The sequence below is a fragment of the Carassius auratus genome, chromosome 22, assembly GCF_003368295.1.
Source record: "Carassius auratus strain Wakin chromosome 22, ASM336829v1, whole genome shotgun sequence".
Classification (NCBI taxonomy): Eukaryota; Metazoa; Chordata; class Actinopteri; order Cypriniformes; family Cyprinidae; genus Carassius; species Carassius auratus.
This window is the reverse complement of record NC_039264.1, coordinates 12,474,041-12,498,968: the sequence shown is the minus strand read 5'-3', so window position 1 is coordinate 12,498,968 and position 24,928 is coordinate 12,474,041. Positions and strand designations below refer to the sequence as shown.

The 24,928-nt window shown below is 36.7% G+C and overlaps 1 protein-coding gene across 4 annotated transcripts in view; it reads left to right on the top strand.

Annotated features, from left to right (window-relative positions):
* Positions 1 to 24,928, top strand: part of LOC113039737 (phosphofurin acidic cluster sorting protein 2) — a 51,369-nt gene that overhangs the window by 22,944 nt on the left and 3,497 nt on the right. Inside the window, exons 6-23 of one of the 4 annotated variants that reach the window (XM_026197790.1) lie at positions 909 to 1,000; positions 1,342 to 1,425; positions 2,502 to 2,561; positions 4,087 to 4,235; positions 4,794 to 4,887; positions 6,316 to 6,402; positions 8,404 to 8,525; positions 14,326 to 14,458; positions 14,570 to 14,674; positions 15,561 to 15,667; positions 15,804 to 15,958; positions 18,042 to 18,152; positions 18,252 to 18,354; positions 18,971 to 19,003; positions 21,836 to 21,878; positions 24,118 to 24,160; positions 24,243 to 24,384; positions 24,664 to 24,887. In XM_026197790.1, the coding sequence (XP_026053575.1) occupies positions 909 to 1,000; positions 1,342 to 1,425; positions 2,502 to 2,561; positions 4,087 to 4,235; positions 4,794 to 4,887; positions 6,316 to 6,402; positions 8,404 to 8,525; positions 14,326 to 14,458; positions 14,570 to 14,674; positions 15,561 to 15,667; positions 15,804 to 15,958; positions 18,042 to 18,152; positions 18,252 to 18,354; positions 18,971 to 19,003; positions 21,836 to 21,878; positions 24,118 to 24,160; positions 24,243 to 24,384; positions 24,664 to 24,887 (1,887 nt within the window). Of the gene's footprint in view, positions 1 to 908; positions 1,001 to 1,341; positions 1,426 to 2,501; positions 2,562 to 4,086; positions 4,236 to 4,793; positions 4,888 to 6,315; positions 6,403 to 8,403; positions 8,526 to 14,325; positions 14,465 to 14,569; positions 14,675 to 15,560; positions 15,668 to 15,803; positions 15,959 to 18,041; positions 18,153 to 18,251; positions 18,355 to 18,970; positions 19,004 to 21,835; positions 21,879 to 24,117; positions 24,161 to 24,242; positions 24,385 to 24,663; positions 24,888 to 24,928 lie in introns of all 4 variants that reach the window. The other 3 variants (XM_026197789.1, XM_026197792.1, XM_026197791.1) reach the window with 3 other exon arrangements.

Below are 24,928 nucleotides of genomic sequence, written 5' to 3'. Positions count from 1 at the left end.
TTGCAGCTCAGTATATAAATACTCGGCTAGTGCTTGCTGTAGCAGTCACAGTGTGCTTCAGATATCCTCCACCTCCCCCAGCTACACCTGTATATACAGTATCTTCTATGGGATGATTTAATGTATGTTATACATGGGGATTATTTTATATGTTATATGTGCAGCACAGCAGTAATTATTCTACATTACACTAAGGACAGCAAATCTATTTCAAGACCAAACACATTAACATTGCCATGTATACTACTATACTAAACTCTAAGAGACTTGTCTTTACAGAACTGTTGTTTGGTCGAATTTCTGTGGGCAGTCCAGTCATTTCAATAGCAATCCACACAATTGCGAATCACGTTAGGCTGTGCTTCATACATCGTTACAGTACTTGTACAATGTACTTTTTTGCCTTTCACAAAAGGTAACAACATCTTAAATGGCAAGGAGGAGAACACATACTGGCAAAATCTTTAACCACTACACTAAACCACTCCATTTACCCAGTTGTCCTTGCAAGTGCATGACTGTACAAACCACAATATTACATCAGTGATTGGGTTTGTTTTGTACTGTAATTACATTGACTTGAAAGATGCTAATGGGCAGTTTGAGTGCATTAAGTTGCAATAAAGATAAAAAGTCCCCCGGAAACACTCTGTACCACAAAACATCCTCCAATCCATCATCTCAGAGCACAGACAAAAAAAAGTGACGGATGCTGCAGTACATTAAAAGGGAAAGTAGCTTCAGCAGCTCAAGTGTTCTCAAATTGGAGCAATAAGATTGCTACATTTTTTGAATGAATAATTTTAATGCTTTCCTGTTGGATGTTAGATGGTACTGCATCCCAGAGACTTTTGCTGCATTAAAATGTCAAGTACCATGGAGTCATTTAGTGTCTCTTTCTCTTTTAGACCGTTCTCCAGATATGGATAACTATTCTGAAGATGATGATTATAGTTACTCCTCAGAGCAAGAGGCGAGTGATGATGCTGTTCAAGGGCAGGTCAGGAGTTCTCACCAACATGTCTTTAATATATCTTGCTCTAAAAAAATATAATTTCTATGCAAAGTAAATTTTTATGCAATTACCTGTTTTCTGCTATGAGTGTAATCTGTCAATATCTTTGGTCTTATTGGTGTTAGTTTTCGCATATGGGTTAAGTTTAAAACATCGCTGTATTGGGAGAATTTATCTAAAAAAGAATTCCATCCCATTCCATTGGGCTGTAAGTAATTAAGAAGCTAGTTTTTGCAGTGTGTGGTTCATTAAATATTTTGCCCCATTTCTTTAGAAAAGGATCTCTACCTATCAAAAGCATCAGATTTCTTGAAATTCTGTTTTAGGACCTTTATGATGAGGATGATGATGTTCAGCGGAAGCCGAAAAAATCTAGGAGAAAAATGATTAGAACCATATCTATGACCCGGGTATGTACAGATATACTCCATCTGCATTTGTCCCGGGGGCCAGTAACAATCATCTGAGTACTTGCAGAAAGTAATAGGACCAATAACCGAGCCCTGGGGAACACCATTTGTAAAATATCTTTGTATACCAGAGAATACAGTTTTGCTAACTGACATGATAACAGTGCCAATAGCTGATATGATTAAATTGTATTATACTATATCACTGTGATATAATGCACCTTGTTCTCTGTTTCTTTCTGCATGCAGTCATGTTGTCACTGCAGTACAGTTAGATGACCCTGTCTGTTATCATAGATTAATTGTATTTTGATACATGTCACTTCAGGCAGCTACCTGATAGAAACATAGATACATTGGCTTTGTGTCCAAAAGGTGGTGTTTGGTTCAGTGTTATCTAGTTCACAGAAAGTCATAGAAGGTGATGTTCTAATCCTCTTAAGCAAAGCTCACCATCAGGAACACAAATGCTAACCCAGGATCAATGTGTAAACTAGAGCGACACTAATATAGATTTCCTTACACTTTTCTGAAGCACATTTTTAAAGTGTCTAACAACTACTGTTTGTACGTGCATTTAAAGTTACTTATATGATACAGTGCACTAATTGTGTACATACATGAAATAACACTGTACTTATATTTACAAAATACCTGCATTTAATTACATCTATAATTAATTTCTTAAGTTACATCCATTGCACTTTTGACTTTACCACTACTCTTAAAAGTAACTATACCTGCCCATAACTGCAGTTGTTAGCAACAAGATTGTTCAGCAATACATCATAAGTTTGTTTTACCAAACAATTTTTGGATGCAAATACATAGCAGTAAAAAGTGCCTATATTGCCTATAAATAAAAAGTTGGACCAGAAATGCTTTATGCATTTTTTTTTATTTAATCTTTTGTTTTTACCTTTTTTAGTGTCTCAACAAAAACGCATGCCATAAAGTACAATAATATTACTGTTTTATGTACCATTATTTTTCTGTACTGTCATTATAACATGTATTGCATTGAACAGTTGCAACTCATAAGTCCTTGATGACGCATTCTCTCAATTTCTTTATAGCAACCCAATTTCAAGCAGAAGTTTGTTGCTCTCCTGAAGAGATTCAAAGTATCTGATGAGGTGAGGATTTTTTTTTGTCTTTCATAAGTTACAACAGAGAGAACTACATGTTTGCCTGAAGTTCTACACCCTACACTCTCTGTTTTGCAGTCCTGTGATTTGTAATCACAAAATCACTTCAGCCATGAAATTCAACCTTTATAGAAACCGCCCTGGGACTTGGCAATGATTGATCTAGTTGCTGAAATGTGAGAGGAGGATTTTTTGCAGTGTAAGATATGACGTATAGCTCTTCTAAAACCAAATATACTGCTTATGGGATCATTACTTAGGCCACACATGTTTCTAGAGCCTGCATGCAAGATTTAAGTAGCTTTGTGGTCTCATTGTTAGAGTCTAAGCTTGTTAGTTGATAGCTGTTTGACTCTTTGGCTTCTTCGTCCGCTTGCCTTGGCTGCCACATTCCGTTATCCAAACCCTACAGGAAATGATCCAGATTTATTTGGCAATCAGTCCAGCAACTTCCTGATTCAGGGTGATGACATTGGCAGGCTGTTCCCATGAGTAGCATTGCCAACATGGGCTTGTCAATGCAATAGCTCACTTTGGGTGTGTCTCAAATATGTAGTGTATTTCAAAACACCTGTGACATTTGACAAAATGATTTCACTTTTGGGAATTTCCAACAGCAGTTAAATCACAGCTCTCGTCTGTGCTAACATCACATACTATAACATTAATTTGATGGCTGCACAACTGAGTAAAATCACTCTTTGGTGTTTTGCTGGTTTAAGCTGGTTTAGCTTGTCTTCTGTGCTGTCCAAGTTAGTGTTACTCTTTTTTTAAGCAGGGATAGTGGAGCAAAACAATGCTAACAAAGTCTGTTTGTGTGCTGACACATTTTTAATCAGTTTCCACTAATAAAGGATGGATCCAACTGTGAACACAATGCAACACTTAAGCCGTAAAAAGAGTAAAATTAGTTTATTTTATTATCTTGGAAAAGAAGTACAATAATGTTATTATTAGGATGATGTTAGGATATGCTCCCTTTTCTTCCAGACTCTCTTATCTCTTATCCTCTTTCTGTCTTTTGTTTACGTTTACACAATGAACTTCTTTCTGTCTTTTAGTCTCAGCTGCCTGAGGAGATGCATTTTACTGTATGAATGGGTCATTACTGGTGATTGTACTTGTCCTGTGAGAATTCTCTCTGAAAAAGATTGCACTGAAAGCCTGGTTTTTCAGCACGTTGACTTTTTGAAAATGGCCAAATCATTCTTAAGTCCCATTTTACAAAAAAAAAAAAAAAAAAAAAAAAAAAATCTTATTAAGGTATTATAGTAATTTGTCATTACCTATGATATAAAATACTGTAATGTTTTTGTTTGGCATAAATTAAAGGCAGTAGATCATATACCTCAATAAAAAAATATATATATATTAATTACCGCAATGATAATTACTGTGGGCAAATTTGTTTAAATTGTCATGAAGTCAATTTGGTTTGAAATGTGAGCTGATCATGATTTACGTACATTTCATAAATATCTACAATTGATTTATGTTTTGCTGGTTCGAAAAGGTCTTGGACTCAGACCCAGTTGATCAGACGCAGGAGGTTGAAGATTTGGATCTTCTGTATGACAGTCTAGAGGTTTATAACCAGAGCGACAGTGGCCCAGAGATGGAGGACAACGAGAGCCTTCTCAGCACTCCCAAACCCAAATTAAAGTAAGAGTCCTGAGTCATAGCTCTAGTCTGATGCATATTACACACAAAAATGGCAAGCCATTTTCAAAATCACATCTGATTGGCTGGCTTAAAGCAATTTGCTTGCTTTTTGTCAGTCTACTGGGGAAAGAAAAATTCCCTGGCTGTTATAAAGAAGACTTCTAAGGAAGAAGTGGTGCATTTGACAACGTTTAAAATTTCATGTAATTAAATCTTTTATTTATTTAGTTGGTGACAATTAGTAGCGAGCAAACTAGATATCCTTGTGAATATATTTCACTTTGTGAAGGTCTATAAGTTACCTCAACTTTCCCTTGGCTGTTCCTACTTCTAGATGCTCTACTCTTATTTCGTCCACTGTCTTGTTGACTCTTAGTCAAAGTGAACGACTTCCAGTTGCTTTGTTTTTGCAAATCGCTGACAGTGTAAACCCTAACCCTAACCCTCTTAAAGAACACTGAGGATAACTTAACTGATACTGGATCGTTGACCATGAAATCCAACTTTTAGCTCTAAAACTGTTTTATATTCTTAACATGTGCATGTTTTCCACTCAAGGCCATTCTTTGAGGGAATGTCTCACTCCAGCTCACAGACGGAGATCGGCAGTTTGCACAGTCAGAAGAGCCAACCGAGAGAGCCAACCTCCACTGTACGTCTGACACTTTCAATGCCTGTATTATCAGTATTATTCTGCCTAAACAAAGGCAAATACAGAACACGCAAACATTGGTTGTATATTGTATATTTAATATACATTTTTAAAGAAAATTCCTTATAAATCTAAGCAACGTCAAGTCAAACTCGTCTGTCACAGGACAGATCATAATCATAAATCAGTTTTGACAAAACATGTTGTAAATACATATTGCCTTTGTAAGAAAATAGGGTAATCCTATTCATCGTCTATCTAAGGGAAATTATTATTATTTTTTAAATGATAATGTATATAAACTTTCAAAAATAGACCTAGAATTCAAGGTTGTTAGCTGATGATATATGCTTTTGTAGAAGCCACAAGTCTGTATGAATTCAATATGTAAATATGTAAATATACACAACTTCAAATATGTGTTATTTTATATCCAATTTATTATGTTGTAGTTATATTTTTGAATCTATGATGTCACTCACAATGCTTCATGGGATGAGAAATTTACTCCCCTATAAAATAAAGTACACAGTCTGGTTTTTGTTCTCTAATTTTTAAATACTTTTTGCATAAAAAATGCAAGTTGTTTCTTGCAACTCTTATTTAAAGATTTTATTTGCAACCCTTACCCTTCGTATAAAAGAAGTGTACAAGTGCATCTTCAAAGTATATATTTTCACATATAATATTAATGATATAAAAAGCCACTTGAGTGTACTTCAAGAGAGTACACTTTTAACGACTGTTTCTTAACACTCTTCAGTACACTTTAAAAATAATTGTTTTAATAATATCTAAAGAAGCACACTTGCCTATCTAAAGAAGAACATCAGCATATTCTGATGTGTTGTCTAACATGCTATAGCACATGTAAAACACGATTATAATTTGAACTGTAATGTGTGTTTAATATTATATTTTAGCATTAATATAATTTAAATGTACTAAACAACAACATAATTTTTATTTTTTTTACAAATGTGTAATTAAAATATCTTTACAAAATTTTGCATAGAATGTCAAAGTATATTTTAGACACAAATTATATTTTAGTTTAACGTAAATGTTTGTCAGTACATTCAGCATCACTATAACTATATTCAGTGTCAATAGAAGCAATTATGAAATTACATTTAAGATTAAGTTACAGAGAAATTACATATAAATATTAAGATTTCTTAAGTCCTTAAGAAAGTACTCCAAAGTTCAACTAATTTAATTTAAAGCTATAATATGTTTTCATTTAATTGCAATTAACATGCATTTAAGTGTCAGAAAAGATTGCATTCGGTTCACACGTAAGATCTTTTAAAATCGATTGCTTCTAAAATTAGTAGTAGTGTCTAGAGAAAATGGGAAAATACTTGCAGAACCAAAGCATGAACCCCATGCTCACTATGGTGCTTTGTTTCTGTGCATGTGTTGCAGGGTGGCGATGTGTTAACAGTGGATAAAAACAGGGTAATGGGTGGCAGAAATCCGGATGACCCTACAGCGGTGGACTCGGCAGCTGGGGTCAGTGACAATTTCTGCATTTCTATACATGTAACATACATCCATTTTTACACGGCTCTCTGAAATTCTGTAGAGGATTGATAATTGTGTAGATATATAGGTGATGCAGTTTATTTACTTTTCTTTTCGGTTCTATTGGTTCTCTCTGCCCCATATCAGTTCACATCTGTTTAAAGGGAAGAGTAACAGTGTGTGAGTGTTTAAATGTGTTTACTACCCAGCATCACCACAATAACAGCCCTAATGAGGCACTTTTAGAGAGATGGGAGGAGAGAGCGACAGAGCCAACAAATACGGTGCATCCATGTGGGACTTTAAAATGTTGTGCAGTAGGGCACATGTTATATTATTCTGTGTAGCTGGGATATAATTATAGGTCAGTTTGTCATTATTTACATTTTTCATAATGACTTTTTCAAACAATTCTGCTGTCTGTTAGACAGATTTGACCAAATTTATCAAGAATTAGAGCTCAATGACATAATGACAAAAATTTTGTAAAGGATTTGTAAAGAAGAATGTCTGAGGTTTTCAATATAAACCAAAAGGAGACTGGTTTTCCTTTTTTGTTTACAAAACTTGATTCTTGCGAGACTAGCATGCTCTCACCAGAGTTTACGCTACAATATTATAATCCACTGAAACGGCATTCGCTTGTGAAAGCTACAGTAGATATTACTTTTTGTAAAGTTTAAATATGGATATTTTTTAGCTGCGTCAGTTTACTTCAGAAGGGCTTTATTAACTCCCTGAAATCTATGGAGCACTTTTTATTATTGATGCATGCACTTTTTTGGGCTGTAAATTTTCAACCGCCATCCACTGTCATTATAATGCTTGGAAGAGCCAGGACATTATTTAAATTAGAGATGTTCAGATACCCTTTTTCTCTTCCCGATACCGATTCCGATACCTGGGCTCAGGGTATCGGCAGATACCGAGTACTGATCCGATACCTGGGTGTGATATTTCCGATACTAGTATCGGAATCGGAACAACTCTAATTTAAATATAAGTTTGATTGTATTCATCTTAAATAATAAAGTCATATACACCCAGGATGCCTCGAGGGTGATTAAATAACCGGTTAGTTTTCATTTTTGGGTGAAAAATCAATGTAAGTATTAAAAGTAAAACGACAAAAAGCTTCACAAATAATGCACAGTCATGACCTACATTTGCCTTTTATTCATTTTGGCCAGTAAATCAGTTGTTGACCGAAGAACAATTTCAGTCAGATCAGTCTGATTCAAAAACGAATCGTTTAGCTTGATCTGTTAACCAATTTATCGGCTTCATTTGAAAGAATCAGAGAGAATTTACATCTCAGAAGGGGTGAGTTCTCCAGTTCAACATAATGGGGAATGGTATTTTTTCTGAAATATAGCTCAAGAAAATATCATGCTTTGGAATGTAGAGAAGCAAATATTTCCCAAAATAAAAATAACAGTACAGATACTTTCTTACTTAAGGTAAGAAAGTACAAATCAGCTGTCCACCGGTTAACAATAACAACACTACTAATGAATATCAAACTTCAGCATCTAGCTTGTAGAATTCAGATTCATGTCTATAGACCGCAATATCATATTGTAAGACTTGGGCCAGTAAGCAACCACTCGGGACACTCTAGCATTGTAGTGGTGTCATGCAACCAATCACCGGTCACGGTTTCTTCAAACAAGAGAAAAATCAACTTTATCTTTAGTAGAAGATGCCCTGTCCTTCTTTTATTCTTTCATAAGGGCCGTCCTGTTGTTATTGTTTTTGTACACTGACTGAAGATAATTCAAGGGTGTGATCTGTGTCGCACACTTAATCAGCCCTCACACACACACACACACACACACACACACACACTCTTTCAGACACATCCACACAACGCAATTCTGCTTCGTGGTTAAGTGGCCGTTGCCACAGCAACATGACAGTTTTCCCGGTGGCGTGAGCACTTGAAGAGAGTGATAGATGTTCCCTCCTGATGTTTTTGTCTGCACGCAGGAGCTGGTGGAGGATGAGGCGGGTGGCGGCGTGGCATCATGTGAAGCCAGTATGAGCTGGGACGTGAGCACTGAGAAACTAGCAGGAACGGGGGGCAAACTCTGCAAGGCTGACTCGCCTAGGTAACACACGCCTTCCTGTGTAGCCTTTCCATCTGTTTTTGTGCTGCAACCTCTCGCTCACCCTCAAACTCCAATTTTTTTCTGTCTGAACTTAATTAACTTAACTTGTCTTGAATTTAATAACAGTCCTAGCAGATGTTCTTACGGCTGAGTGTTTCTTTAACTACAGAGAGCAAATGTTTAGTCTGAAAACATGGTGCCATAAAACTTTGAATGTGAATGAACTCGTGGTAATGCACCTGTCCCTATGGAACAGGTTTTATTGTATCATGTTTTTTCCATTGCACTGTGAGAAACTCTGGCCAACCAATGAGATTTGCATCTTTGTTCAAATGTTAATTTCGTCAACGAAGACTATGACGAAAAATGTTCGTTGATTAGCTTTTCTCTTATGCCAAAAATGAGACAACAGTAAGGTCAATAAACGATATATGACAATCTCAATATGCAATATCATTGATGATAAAAACTTAAATGTAATAAATAAATAAAAATTACAAAAAAATGTTATGTCGAAAAAATATTGCGGACTGCTGTGCCAGCCTCTACTACAAGCTGCTGAGCTTCCATGTTTATGGTTGCCAGATCTCAAGAGTTTAATTTCCCAAATCACAGCTGTTAAAAGGATAAATTTTATTATTATTATAATTATTCAAATAAATCATCTATATGAGTCCACATTCTATTGATTTGCGCTTATTGGTGAAAGTGCAATATTTCTTTCAAAACGCATAAATTCATTTCTCAAATTGCAAGTCATTGTGATTATAATTTTGAGCTATATATATTTTTCATTGACTTTTCATAGACTTAAAAAGCAGACCTGCCAACATGTACGCATTTTTCGTACTCTGCACGCATTTTGACCCATAAGTACACTTGTACGATTCGCTGCTCTATAGGTACGCATTTTGTTGCGTCTCGCATTTCGCCGATTTCAGTTTCTATGCAATCTATGACGCTGATTCTGCCGCTGATCCACAACGTGTAAGTGGAGTGAAAAACTTTCGGCCAATCAGAGCAGTGCATGTTAACCCACCGCCCACCTGCTCCTCCTATCCACAAGCTTAGTTGGCAGTTAGAAAAGTGGTGGAATGGCTTGAAATCTAAAAGTTTTAGACAGGCCAGGTGCTGATTAACGTAAGATAAAGGTAACAGTTTATGGACATTAAAAATGACCTTGACATGACATCATAACAAGCAGTCCAGCTGTGACGAGCTCAGTTCAGTTCACGCGTTCATGTAGGCTAACATGTAAGGGTGGCCCTGCCAATAACGCACCTAAAAGCTGTCACAAAGAACCGGCAAAAGTAATGATGAATATTTTATATTTTATGAATATAATTATTAATAAACAAGTGTTTTCTGTATCAATGTCGTGTCGACTGCAAAGATAAAGTTGACGATGCTGTCTCGCGATCTTCGCAGTACTGAACGCGCCAGAGAAATGCACATTTCATACGGATTAACGTTACATAAGCAGAGAGCAGTCGGTTTTCTTTCGTTTTGAAGTGTTCTGTTCAACCCTCTTGAGTCAGTTAATGCGTTATGAGTCATTTTCTCCTAATAACCCCGAAAAGAACTTAAATTACGCTTTCAGTTTTGATCGTACAGATAAGAGCAAAATCGAATCTGTAAAGGGTCTACTTTTATTTGGATACAAACATAATAACAACAAAACTTTGTGCATTTATAAAATAAAGATAACTAACAAGCTGTGCTGTCTGCAGCCTTTGTCTGCTGTGATATTCCTTTACAAACACGTCATTAAAATGAACTGTAACTCAGTGAATACTCAATGAAGATACATGAGAGATATATCTATAGAAAGATTGACATGTCTATTTTTAAACTAAACAAGTGACGCCGAAAACAAATATTCTGTGATAAAGTAATCCATAGGAAAACAACGCGATCGCTCTATTCAGATTCTAATGTTAAATAAAGTTTTTATTTTTATTTTACTGTTTGCTTCGCGATGAGAGGAATAAGATATAAGTCACCCCAAAATGTGATGTGGTTGAGTATTTGAGATTTGTATGTCCTCAGAAAAAAAGAATGAAGCACTTTATTCAGCAGAAATCATAAACATGAGTAAGTCTCTTATTATTTATTTATATACTTGTACTAGTTTCCATAGAACGTATAAACATTTTACTAGTTAGACTTTTTCCAAACTATAATTCCTGACTAAATGTATGATCAAGTGAAACATTATTAGATTCAACTTTATTGTCATTATGCAGAGTACAAGTACAGAGCTAATGAAATGCAGTTAGCATCTAACCAGAAGTGCAAGAATATAGTGTTATATATACATAAAAGTGCAGAGTAAGTAAAGCTTATGATATACAGAATGTACAGTGGAGTTGCTATATACAATATTGATCAGAGTATATACAGAATATAAATATTAATGTAATGTAGGGATTGTATGTACATTATGAACAGAGCAAAGAATGATTATATATACATTATGAACAGCAGGAACTTGAGAACAGTAATAATAAATACAGTTGAATGAGTTTGCAAAAGTATTGTTTAACAATTATATGCAAAATAACAGTAGTGCAATTATATTTTTTGTAGAATAGTTTACTGTGCTTGTACAGTAACAGCTTTAGACAGTTTATAGCTGTTGTATTATGAAGTTTCAATAACAATATGCAATATTATACCATTCAAAAGCTTGATGTAAATAATATAAATGTAACTGTAACAAATGTTACAAACAATGCTGTTCTTTCAATTAATTCCCCCGAAAAAGCCTGAAAAAAAATATATTATCAGCTCTTTTCAACATTAATAATAATCTATTAATATGAGCATAGAGATGTTTAGTATGTGTAGTACTCATAAAATTTCTTCAAGGTTGGCAGGTATGAAACAGGACAAGTTGACTAAATATAATTAACTATATGTAACAAAAAAGTAGGTTTGTTACAGGACCAGGACTATGACTAAATTAATGGATGACAAAATGAACATTACAAGCCCAGAGCTGCTGCGGCTGCATAAAACTATGATTTGGTTGACGCTCACGAACAGACTTTATTGCCGAATAGAATCTGAAGCTTGCTCTGTCTTGTCTTCCTGTGACAAGTGAATGTCAAACAAAGTTGTGCAATGTTTTGCATCCCAGAGATGTCAGAGAGTGAAACTGCATTTTCATTTTTTGTTTGTTTTTGTTTAGTTTTTTTTAATCTGAACAGACACATCATAAAGTGAAAACCTGGCCAACTGTTTATGCTGAACATTCATGCTGGTGACAGTAGGCATTTACTGAACAGTAAAATTAACGGATTAAATTTTTGTTCTATATATATATATTACATTTACATTTACATTTATTCATTTAGCAGACGCTTTTATCCAAAGCGACTTACAGATGAAGACAGTGGAAGCAATCAAAAACATCAAAAAGAGCAATGATATATAAGTGTTATAACGAGTCTCAGTTAGGTTAACACAGTACACGTAGCATGGGATTTTAACTAATATAATAAATAAAAAGAAAACAGATAGAATAAAAAAAATGAAAGAATAGAGCAAGCTAGTTAGAGGTCTTTACACATACACAAACACACACATACATATACAATTGCATAATAAATGAAAGGAAAATAGAATACAAAAAGATTAGAAAGGTAGTTAGATTTTTCTAAAGAATAGAATTAGAATAGTGAGTGTTAAAGTTAGAGGGTCAAATAAAGATGGAAGAGATGTGTTTTAAGCACTGATCAATAATATAGAACTGGATTGCTCATGACGTCATTAAAGTGAAGCTGCTGCGCCGCCATATTGGTAATCCCTAGTGTGCGAAAAAGTTCCATTGAATTAATAGGAATTTGTATGATTTTAATGAAAAAACATCACCTAAAAAGTCAGTGTTTATAAATATGAAATATCACTGTACATTATTACAATGCAACCACCCTAGGCATGTAAACGGTTATTTTTTAAATTTGAATTTCCTCTACTTATTAAAAAGCTATGTTCATTACAGTAGTGAGCATCACTAACATGATAAACATCAGACGGACACGACCTCAACACATATAACAAACGACAGTGTTCGTTCTGAAATCTTAATTTATTCAGAGAAATGACTGACTATATACAGTACGGATTTAAGAAATAAATACAAAGCTTTATTTCCCAGATAGTAAATTATTTGTTTTTATTTCATTATAGAGAAATATTAACAACATAATTGTATAATTCATTGAAATATATTAAAATCCATTTCTGATACTAATACGTTTATGTTTAATAATTCCTGAATAACTTTGTTCATAAAGAAATAAGCCATTTTTGTGTTTGATCAGTTACCTGTGTCGTCAGTGAGAGATCCAGTTATATATACAGATCAGTGGTTTAAAGCTGATTCTTGAAGATGGCTAAGGACTCAGCTGCTCGGATTGAGTTGGGGAGGTCATTCCACCAGAAGGGAACATTTAATTTAAAAGTTCGTAAAAGTGACTTTGTGCTTCTTTGGAATGGCACAATCATATAAATATAAATTAAAAATTAAAATGTAATTAAATTTATGCATTTAGCAGAAACTTTTATCCAAAGCGACTTACAGTGCATTCAGGCTATCAATTTTTACATATCATGTGTTCCCGGGGAATCAAACCCCCAACCTTGCGCTTCATATCGCAGTGCTCTACCAATTGAGCTACAGGAACACAATATATATATATATATATATATATATATATATATATATATATATATATATATATATATATATATATATATATATATATATATATATATATATATATATATATATATATATAATCTTATATTGAATGAACTGGTGGAAATTCATCTGCATAGACTTACACCAATATTTGCATACCAACAATTTACAAATAATTTTAGTTTCACCCTGCAAAAAAACTCTGACCATCCAATAAGACTTGCACTTTTGGTCACATGCCCAGAGCTGGTGCTGTTGCATAAAACTACAATTTTGCCCTGAAACTTTGATGACTGAATTGAAATGGATCCAAATCTGAGCTTGCAGTCAATTGTAGAAAGGAATGGGTTTCGAGGAAACTAAAGTCTGGAATATGTCAGCAAAGAGAAGTCTGTAAATTGAGTGCAGTTGCATTCACAATAAGATTAATATCATGCATTTATCAAGTAAAGTAAATGTTTATTTCATGCCCACTTGAAACCAGCGAGTATGAAAAGTACATTTTAAGAGGGTTTTTTTTCCCTAAAAACTCCAGAGGACCAAAAGTGCTCAGTTGAAGAAACACCCATCTGTTATATTTCTCTAGTGGTCCATTACAACATCAAATCGTCTGTTCTTCCATGTAGTTTTCTAGTTGGTTGTTCTCACAGGCCTCTGCTAGAACAGCATATGTGTGTGTTTGCATTGGCTAATGAGCTCATTAAGACCCAGTCCCCAAGCGATGGGCTCACGGACTCTTTAGGAAATGTGGAGCGCAGCAGTGCATCACTGACTCTCCTCTTTTTAGCTTCTTTCTGTGGTGCCTTGGGAGGCAGAAGATGCCACAAATTGTGATCCACGATCAACTCTATTATTATAGTGCTACAGATCTTAGTTCAGACTGAAATAACAACCCTGGAGTGTTCTTCATCTGAGCTGAATATTGTACATTTATATCCAATCCAGCGGGTCAGTCTCCATCTAGAACCAGCTACAATGTTTTAAAGCAGACCTTTGCCTTCAGCAGGTTTTAGCTTGGTTTTCCAGCTTGCCAAACTATAACAACTAAGAACCAGCAATGCTAATATGTCTTTCTCCTTGTTGGGTGGCCAGTAAAACCGACAGTAAGCTGCAGCGGCGTCCACGAAGCACATCCATGAAGGACAGACAGAACTCTAAAGCTCAGAGCGATCGCACCAGCAGCATCGAGAGCGAGACCTCGCCAGACTCCAGGCTCATCACACAGGTTTGTGTAAGTGTGTGTTTGTGTCTGCCGGGATAAGAATCAGGAAACACTGCAATATTGATTTGTGTATACGAGTGCTCATTTTCCGACTTGACGTCCTTTCTGTCACAGGTCCCGAGGAAATCAGTGTATGATCAACTCAACCAGATCCTAATCTCTGACGAACATCTGCCCGAGAATATCGTTCTTATTAACACTACAGACTGGCAGGGACAGGTGTGTTTCCAGCACTGCTTTTTACACTGTGTGGTTGCCTAGTTTTCCAATAAAAGTACTGAAACATCCTGAAACAACATAAAATGTAATTGAGAATCAAAAGTGTGCAATGGGATAACACTTTTTAGTGAATTTCTTTTGTATTAAGTAACTATTTTCTTACCATATAGGCAAATCATTTCTTGTTTTAACCGTAAACCTTGCTACATTTTGGTACATTTGGTAAATTATGTTCCCATTGTGTTTTATCATTGAAGAAAACATATAATGTTGATGTTTTGTGAATATGTTTTGTCAATATTTTTAGTGAAAAACTGAAAAAAAGCAAATTAAGAAAATGAATTAATGTAAAAAACTAAATTAAAGTTTTCTGTGTGTATTTTAGTTATTTCATAAAAGTGTGCTTTTGTAAAATCAAGTTTAAAGATTTTTTAGCAACTTCTGTAGCCAAGTAAGTAAATGATTTATTATGTAAGTTAGTGGATTAGTGTTAGCATTAGTATTTCTACAATGTGGATACAATTATGCCTTCAAAACAATAGCAGAGATATAAGAGAGTTATAATTATGAAAAGAAGAGAGGAGACTTGTTCTTGATTTACTTGTCTCAGAGTTCACTTGATTTATTGAATAGTAGATTATTTTAATAAGAGATGGTTATTATGTTAACAGGACTGACGCATTAACCTGGGAATATGAACTGTTTTTATCACTCATCTTGTCTGTTTGGATTTATGTGTCCTTCCCTGAGGCTGATGTGTACTGCAGGGATAGACATTACGTACATCGCAGTCCTCATAACTCGTTTTCATTCATACTGTCTCGTTAGCATTCGCACTAATTCCCTCGTGCTGCTTTTTGAGCCGTGAACTCTGTTTCTGTGTCAGTATTTGAATGAGATTCTTCAGGAGCACAAGCAGCCTATTGTATCCACCGTCTCCCCCGCAGATGTTCAGGCCGCCTTCAACACCATCGTCACCAGGATTCAACGATTGTAAGCCTCACTGTGCACGCAACAACACACAAACTGACCCTAGCACGCCTTATACATGAGAAAATTAATTGAGTGGGTATTTCGGTGAGAACTTGAGCATGATATTTTGTATCTCTCATTTTTGTCATTGTGTCAGCTGCAACTGCAATGCACAAACACCACCCACCATTAAAGTGGCAGTGGTGGGCGATCAGAGTTACCTCAGCACGGTCCTTCGCTGTTTTGTGGAGCAGCTCGCCAACAAGACGCCTGATTGGTTGACCTACATTCGGTTCCTAGTCATTCCTGTTGGTAAGCTGAATAAAGCATCTGAAGCACATCCCAAAATGATCTCTCTCATATATGTACACTCACTGGCCACTTTATTAGGTAAACCGGTGTTGGAAACATTCCTCAGAGATTTTGGTCCATATTGACACCCCCATGATGTGAATCTCCCATTCCACCACTTCCCAAAGCTGCTCTATTGGGTTGAGACCGGTGACTGTGGAGGGCGTTTGGGTAATGTGAACTCATTGTCATGATCAAGAAACCAGTCTGAGATGATTTGAGCATTGTGACATGGTTTATTATCCTCCTGGAAGTAGCGATCAGAAGATGGGCACACTGTAGTCATAAAGGGATGGACATGGTCAGAAACAATGCTCAAGAAGACTGTGGCGTTTAAACAATGCTCAGTTGGTACTAAGGGGCCCAAAGTGTCCCAAGAAAATATCCCCCAATCCATTACACCACCAGCAGCCTGAACCATTGAGACAAGCCAAGATGGATCCATGCTTTCATATTCTTTACGCCAAATTCTGACCCTACCATCTGAATGTTGCAGCAGATATCGAGACTTATCAGACGAGGCAACGTTTTCCCAAATCTTCTACTGTACAATTTGAGCGTGTGTGAATTGTAGCCTCTGTTTCCTGTTCTTCGCTGACAGGAGCAGCACCCGGTGAGGTCTTCTGCTGGCGTAGCCCAGCGGTTCAGGGTTTGATGTGTTGTGTGTTCAGAGATGCTCTTCTGCACACCTTGGTTGTAACGAGTGATTATTTGAGTTACTGTTGCCTTTCTATCATCTCTAATCAGTCTGCGAATTCTCCTTTGACCTCTTGACATCAACAAGGCATTTTCGTCTACACAACTGCCGCTCGCTGGATATTTTCTCTTTTTCAGATCATTCTCTGTTAACCCTAGAGATGCTTGTGCATGAAAATCCCAGTCGATCAGCAGTTTCTGAAATACTCAGACCAGCCCGTCTGGCTCTAACAACCATTCCACGTTCAAAGTCACTTAAATCCCCTTTCTTCCCCATTCTGATGCTTGGTTTGAACTTCAGTAAGTCTTCTTCTCCACATCTAGATGCCTAAATACATTGAGTTGCTGCCATGTGATTGGCTGATTAGCAATTTGTTTTACCAAGCAATTGAACAGGTGTATCTAATAAAGTGGCCGGTGAGTGTATATATATATATATATATATATATATATATATATAGAGAGAGAGAGAGAGAGAGAGAGAGTAATATGCTAATTACAGTAGGTTTTATAGCTGTTTTCAAATGTGACCTGTGCTGGCAAAATGAGTCGGCATGTGCAACTAATCATAGAACGGATAGTTCCGGACCTTGATTCTGATTGGCTGAGCCACGTTCAAAGCTGTTGTAAATAAAGGGCCAAACACATATCGCATCTTTTGAGCACTCAAGTCTATTTCAAATGTAGATTGTTTTGGAAGCAGCGTTTTCACGAATGCATGTGGTTTTTTCATAATGCCGCAAGCGCACCGCGGGTCATGTGACAAGAACCAACCAATCAGCTTCATTCTAGCTGATAATAGCTGTACTGGGATAGCCAGTTTTAAATAAATTTAGTAGCAGAGCTACTGCAAGTGATTTTTAGTGCTGCAAATCCTTTTAGTTTTTGCTGAAACTTCTGCTCTTCATGGAAAGTACATGGTAGATTAGCTACGGCATACGCTCGACACTTCATTAGGCCCTTATCTAGCAATCCCAATGCTCCAAATAGTAATTAAACATCTAAAAGTATCTTTATTTGTACATTTTCTGAGAGGAGTTTTCTTCTCGTACTGATTGACATCCATAGCATGTGCATAAAGATGACATGATCCACATAAATATACACAAATATACAGAATCACAGTAGTCACACAAACATAAACTGTTATGTCTTAAGTGCACATTTGAGGAACTGTTGGGGAAAAACATTGGATTTGTAACATTATATTAGATCCTTGCAGTACACTATGTCTAAGTCATATTTAGTGTTTAGTGTTTATTTTGGTCTTTGGTGTGATGTGAAAGACAACTACTTTATTCTGCGGTATTTCTTCAATGTGAGCTAAATGTACTTCGTTTTTGCTCAGGTTGTCACCCACTGGCGAAGTACATCTCAACATTTGACAGCAAGTTCAATAACATCTTCATGGACGCCGGATGGAGGGACGTGTTCGGGAGGTTAGAAGCTCCTAATTCAGGTTAGCCAGTCTGTTAATATGGGCTCTTCAGATGATTTCATGCCTTTGCTGTCTGATTTGATGCTGGTTCTGAATGCATGTGGTCTTTAATCTCTACAGATAATATTGATGTGGCAGGACGTGTCTCACAGTATCTGGCTGGAGCCAGCCTCTCCCACCAGTTCCCCATTTCTGAAGCAATGCTCACCTATAAACAAAAAAGGTATGGTCTTGTAGTATGTGTGCATGGAAATATGTAAATGATGTGGCATGTGTCAGTTACGCTTAAATGTAGTGTATGTTTGTTTACCATCCGGCCAAAATACAGTTGTATAAAGTGTGTCATAAACCCAGAAGGTTAATCTTACCAAATTTACCAACATGTCCAAGCCATATTTTACCCCAAATTCAAAATAAAGACATATTCAATTATATTCCAATTATAGAAACTGAAGGTTCTTTTAGAACAATTCTTTATTAGGGTAAAGAATGTACTGTGTTCTGAAACTCATCGCTGACAATAACAAATGAGAATGAGAATATACGCAATAAATAAAATAATGTTTTAATGCATAATGTAAATTCTAATTTGTTTAGTTTTTGGGGTGAAATTTTAGTTTTTGACAAGGACATGTTTTATGAGATTATATCAATATCACTAATCAGTCCATAAAGTAGATCAGACAATTAGTTGCACTTGTATTTTCTCTTCTTTTTTTATTATTATGTCACTCATTTGTTTGATCTGGTTTTATTTCGTCATTGAGACGTAGACGTGTGTTGAGGATGGCGCAGTAACTGTGATTTATGCTTTTTGGTCTTTTGTTTTTGCCTTCAAGGAAGAGAAGTTTGTATTTTGATTTTTACATCAGGTACCTAATCGTGTGTTTGGGTTGACGTTTCAATGTTTGCTGTGGTTTAAATCACTCATGCTCTCAGTATCTCACACACACCTGTCTGCGTCACTACTAGTTTTTGCTCACTGTGTGTTTCGTGTTCATAATTCAGTCTTTTTGTGTCTGTAACTGATTTAGTTTGGTTTGAGTGTAACAGGTTTGGAGAAACTGAAAGATTACAGGTTCATACCTGCAAGTGTTTATATACAAAATGTTATGATTATTTTGATTAAGGAAGACTCTTAGGAATTTTTGTTATTGCCAATTTTCTGAATACACAGTTTCATTAATGTGATCAACTTAGATTTTAGCTGAAAAAAAACCTGTTAGTTGCTTGTGTCCAAAGCATTGGCTAAATGCCTTCTTATTAGAACAGGTTTTGAAATGATTTGGGAATAAAGGACCGGAGAATCCTGTTTTACCACTAGCAGACTGTGCTAAATTTCTCCTGTGAAAAACAATATCCGAAAATGGGGATGAATAACACATGCACACACTGACTGGAAGATAAATCTGTGATCATCTGGAGAAGGAACCAATTATCACTTTGAAGCGGATCAAAATAGAGAAAGATGAAGGTGGATATAGAGAGAGAAACCCAGGGGTACAGAACGTGAGGAAACACCTATAGACAGGCAACAAAGAGAAATGAATGAAGTGAGAATGGACAGCAGACCACATTAAAATATCAACAGTAACTCCAAACCCATCATTTTACAATCGTATTAGCTGACGCATCAGAGCACAGCCTAAAATAAACATTAAACTGTGTTCAGAGCACAATTTATTTCCGAAATGTTGTGCAAGACAGAATTCACTCATTGAGAATTGATTAGATGTGCTTGAAGTCGCATTTTCTCCTCTTGGCCAAGCAAATCGAAACTTAATTTCTAACAAAAATGACTTAAAAAAGTTGGCTGAAGTCAGTCATGTGGTGTGACCAGCTAAACATGCAGGGGAATTAGTTTTATTTTTAAAAAACAAAACAGGAAATCATGTTATAGAGAGACTGACTTTTTGTTCAGGTCAATAAGTCTTTTAAAATACCCAATAATGATTAATTAATTAAATACGATGTCATGTGGTGCGACTAATTTGACTATTGCACTAATTTGGTATTTAATGATAATTCATAATTCATGTTTAAAGTGATAAGTTGTATTCAATGCATAGGGAAATTGTTCTGAAATATTTTTACGTTTAAACTTTTCTTTAAAATGGCAAAGAACCTGGCACATGTGTTTTAAAACGGGAAACTCTTGTGGTGTGTGCATACCAAAAGCAAAGAGAAAATTTGCATCGCGTTATCGCTGTAGATTCTTTGTTGGATTTTTTAGTTCAGATTAAAACATCTCCCAATGCTCTCCTCCATTTTCTTATAGCACCAGACCTGTCAGTAAGCTCTTCGCAGATTGACTTGCGTGACGATGCATCATGTGAACTGAGTTACCCGACTGAGGCGTACGTTGCACATTCACTGCAATTGCGTCATGAATTTGCATAATTATTTGTGCGAGTAGATTACAAACAAAGTCAAATTACTTTAGATTTAATCTACTTGCATGAATAATTAATTTTCCTTTTGGTGTGCTCGCACCATTAAAAGACGTTAACCCAGTTGGTGGAGTTTGCGGGCTCGAGGTTAAATAATGTAGCAAGTTTTATTCGAGTCAACTCAAGTAGATGTCTGGAAGCTGAGAGCTTTCTCAGTTGTGACTGGTCATTGTGCGTGTTGGTCAGACATCCCATCTAAGTAGGTGATTCTTGACCTTAAAAAAAGCTGCAAAGTGGATCAGACTTTATGCTTATATTTTTGAGTTTGGCTACAAGAGACGATTCGGTGCTGGCTCTGTTTTTGTCAATTACAGTCGACTAAGTCCAGAATCTAGAAGTTCCTTGTGTTCTGGTTTCTTGAGTGTTGGAGAGCAGCTTCTGTCAGCTCTAGATGATGCTTGGAAAGAGTCACGAAAGATTATATAACAATGAGTTAAAACATGAAGCGCCCCATAGCCTGCGGCCTTACACCCCCTGATTGGTGGAGGATGTAAGAAGCTATCCCAGCATCCTCTCATGGCATGAGCCCTCACACTCACTGTGACCTCACAGCATTAGAGGGCACCTCTGTGTCACACATAGCCCCTTTCACACTGCACGTTGGTCCCGGGAAATGGCCGAAAAATTGCCGGATCGCCTTATGTGTGAACACAAACACATCCCGGGATCGATTCCAGGTTGGGGAACTAATAACACTGCCAGGTTCAGTCTTGGAACGAGCTCATTGTGAGCAAAAGCCAGACCCAATGTGTCTGTGTCGTAGTGATGACCACATTATCGCACGACTCTTTTACCGGCTGCTTTGAAGACAGATCAACGTTCGCGATTAAAAATATGTGCAAACTGTAATGAAGCAGAGATCGGTTAGTTCCTCACTATCCGCGCTGACGCTGAGATCGTTCACCTGCTTCAGTGAAAGTTAACGTGCCTAGCGTTTTCGACTCGTACATCACACGTCACGCGCTGATGTCACGTGTCGTTACGGGTTGTGTGTGAACGCATGCACATATTCCAGGTAATCACATGCAGTGTGAATGAACCAAAATCTAACGATCCGGGAACATTTGCCGGGACACATTACCTGTGTATTATCCAGAATCTCAGTGTGAAAGGGGCTTATCTGATCTGACACCCCCATTTTCACCCCCTGACGACTTCACACGCATCTCTCAGACCATCCACCCTCACTGATAACGAAACATTACACGTCCTGTCGGCCTGTGCTAACCACTGCCTCCTGTTTGACCCCCACAGCCCTGACGAAGACTCCTGCCAGAAGTTTGTCCCATTCATTGGGGTGAGAAAGGCTCTCTCTTTCATTTCATCTCTGCTGTTGTTATAAAGTGTCAGCTGCACTTTCCACAGATATACTTGGTTGTTCCATTACAAAAACATTTAAGGCACATATCTCATGTTTCTCATAGTGAAATTTATATATATATATATATATATATATATATATATATATATTAGGGGTGTAACGATACGCGTATTCGTATTGAACCGTTCGGTACGACGCTTTCGGTTCGGTACGCGGTACACATTATGTATACCGAACGGTTCGTTGGAGTATTTAATTATATTTGAAAAAAAAAAAAAAAAAAGAGAGAGAGAAATATAATGATATGCGTTCAACAAGGTAGCCCAATAACCCAAACAACGTAACAGGCAACGCCCCTGACACTCCCGAAGAAGAAAAAAACACCATCTTATATGTTTATGTTAGGCTACTCAGCAGGCGCTCGCTCACTCAGTACGCGCTGAAGGCTCGTTGCAAAATAGCCAATGCGTTTAACAGACTAGAAATGAGAAGATCCCCCAATAACCAACAGGTCTGGTGTTTGGGTGCACTTTGGATTCCCTTTAAGCTATAATGGTGATGGCAAGAGAGTGGTGGATAAAAAAACAACGGTATGTCGCATCTGCAACATGACAGGGTACACCAGCGGGAATACAAAAAAAAAAAAAAACACCAGCGGGAATATCTGGGATATATGCGTCAGTACTATCTGGGAAAAGACGAAAAAAAGGAGAAACATGCACGCAGCAAACTATCCCTGCAGCATTTAGACACTATAGGGGCCGTTCACATATCGTGCCTAAAAACGCATGGAAAACGCTAAGCGCGTCTTTCTCCTGAGGCGTCTGTCTTTGCTAAGCAACAATGACGTGCTCTCTCCATGAGACGCGGAAATTTCAGCGAAGGATAAATGGATTTGCAGCTCTAAAAATCGCTTGCAGTAGCTCTGCTACTAAATTTATTTCAAAATTGCAATCCATATACAACTATGATCAGCTGATCCTTCATCTTGGCTGAGCTCTCAACGTTGTTACGGGAAAGGATGAAGCTGATTGGTTGGTTCTTGTCACATGACCCGCGGTGCGCTTGCGGCATTCTGAAAAGTTGAGATGTTTTTACATTTTGCTGTATCTAAAACGTATCGAACCGAACCGAACCGTGACATCAGTGTATCGTATCGAACCGAACCGTGAATTTTGTGAACCGTTACACCCCTAATATATATATATATACAATAATAAATACAAAAGTTTTTAGTAACGTGTGTACTGTGTATATTTATTAAGTATATATAAATACATATATATTGAAAATATTCACATGTATTTACATGTTTATATTTATATTCATATAATTTATAGCTAAATATATTTATATATAAACATTTTTTTTTAAATATATACATGCATGGGTGTGTATTTATACACACATATATTATGTACTCAGAAACTTTTATTTTGGATGTGATTAATCGCAATTCATCATTTGACAGCCCTTTATATAATATAGTATAATTCTATTATAATATAAAATAATACATTAGTATCTCATTTAGCCTAAAAATGTTTAGCAACACCAAATTATCTAGTTTTATAAAATGTTGTTTATGTAAGGTTTATTACAGGAAAATAATGAAATCTCTCAAATTTGCATTCAGAGATTTTTGTTGTTGTTGTTGTTTTGAATTTTTATGCTTGAGGCTTTTTTTCTCCACTTTTAATAAACAAATTAATAGCATTAACAACATGTTCTGCAGGTGTAAGTTTAAAAACAAGATTTTAGATTTTGTGTTATTTTTATACCAAATGTGTTAGTTGTGTAGAGAAAATGATGTACCAGTTACTGTATATACTGTAGAATTAAATATTTGAAACAGAATTGTGTAAAGACAAACTTCAGATATGCTACACTTCTTTTGCATTATTGTCACATCTTCTCATGATTATGGCATTATGCATATGTATGTATAACGTGTACATATCATTAATATAATAATCTCCAGTTATCATCTATACCGTTTTTCAAACCAATTTTGTATCAAATTGGATTAACTTTTGGTAATAAATCACAGTTGTTATGACTAGCGGTTAATTGCATCATGTTAAAAACATTAAGTCGAGCATTGCAATGTGGCCTACATTTATGTCACAGTGCTGGATGTATGTTGAGGGTATTCTGTGCATACGGAAAATACTACAAAAAATGTAATTTAGGATTCTGATGTGTTTTCTTACAGTTGGTGAAAGTGGGGATTGTGGAGCACAGCTTATCTACATCAGGTAGGATTTACCTGAGACAGGAATGGACACAGTAACAGCAGTGAAACATGACTGATGTGTGTGTGTGTGTGTCGTCTGGCAGTGGACTCTGATGACGCAGTGATGGTGGGCAGTGTGAGCATGCTCTCCTCACCTCCAGCACAGACGGGAACACCGTACGGGAAAGACATGACCTCCACCCCTCCGTCATCCCCCTCTGTTTCTGCCAGTCTCTCTGGAGCAGGGTACGAGAAACGGTGCATGCACTTGTGAAAATGTGTAGTGCAAATGTAGTGTAAACACCAAGGAATATATCGTAGGGAAATGAGGTTGGAAAAGAGCCTGAGGATGAGTCTAACATGACCATTCATCAAGTTATTCCAAGACAAAAATGAAGTTTCACCAACTTTAGTGCACAGACACAACATAATGAGAAATGAGGTTCATCAATGCAACTGATGCATTGATGAATCAACGTGAAACCGTCTCGTTCACACTTGTGTCTCAAACACGTGTGTATGCAGTTCTCCAGGAACCGGTGGGGAGGTGATGGGTCTCCAGGTGGACTACTGGACGTTACAGGGCGCAGAGAAGAAGAAAGAAGGTGAGAAGAGAGACGTGGGAATTAAGAACACGCTGAAGAGCAACTTCCGCTCGCTGCAGGTCTCCCGAATCCCCAACGGAGGGGAGCCTACACCTCCTCCAGGAATGGCCATGACCGTTGTCATGAAGGAGAAGAACAAGAAAGGTGTGTTCAAATGAGCTGCCGACTCGTAGAGCTGTGAACAT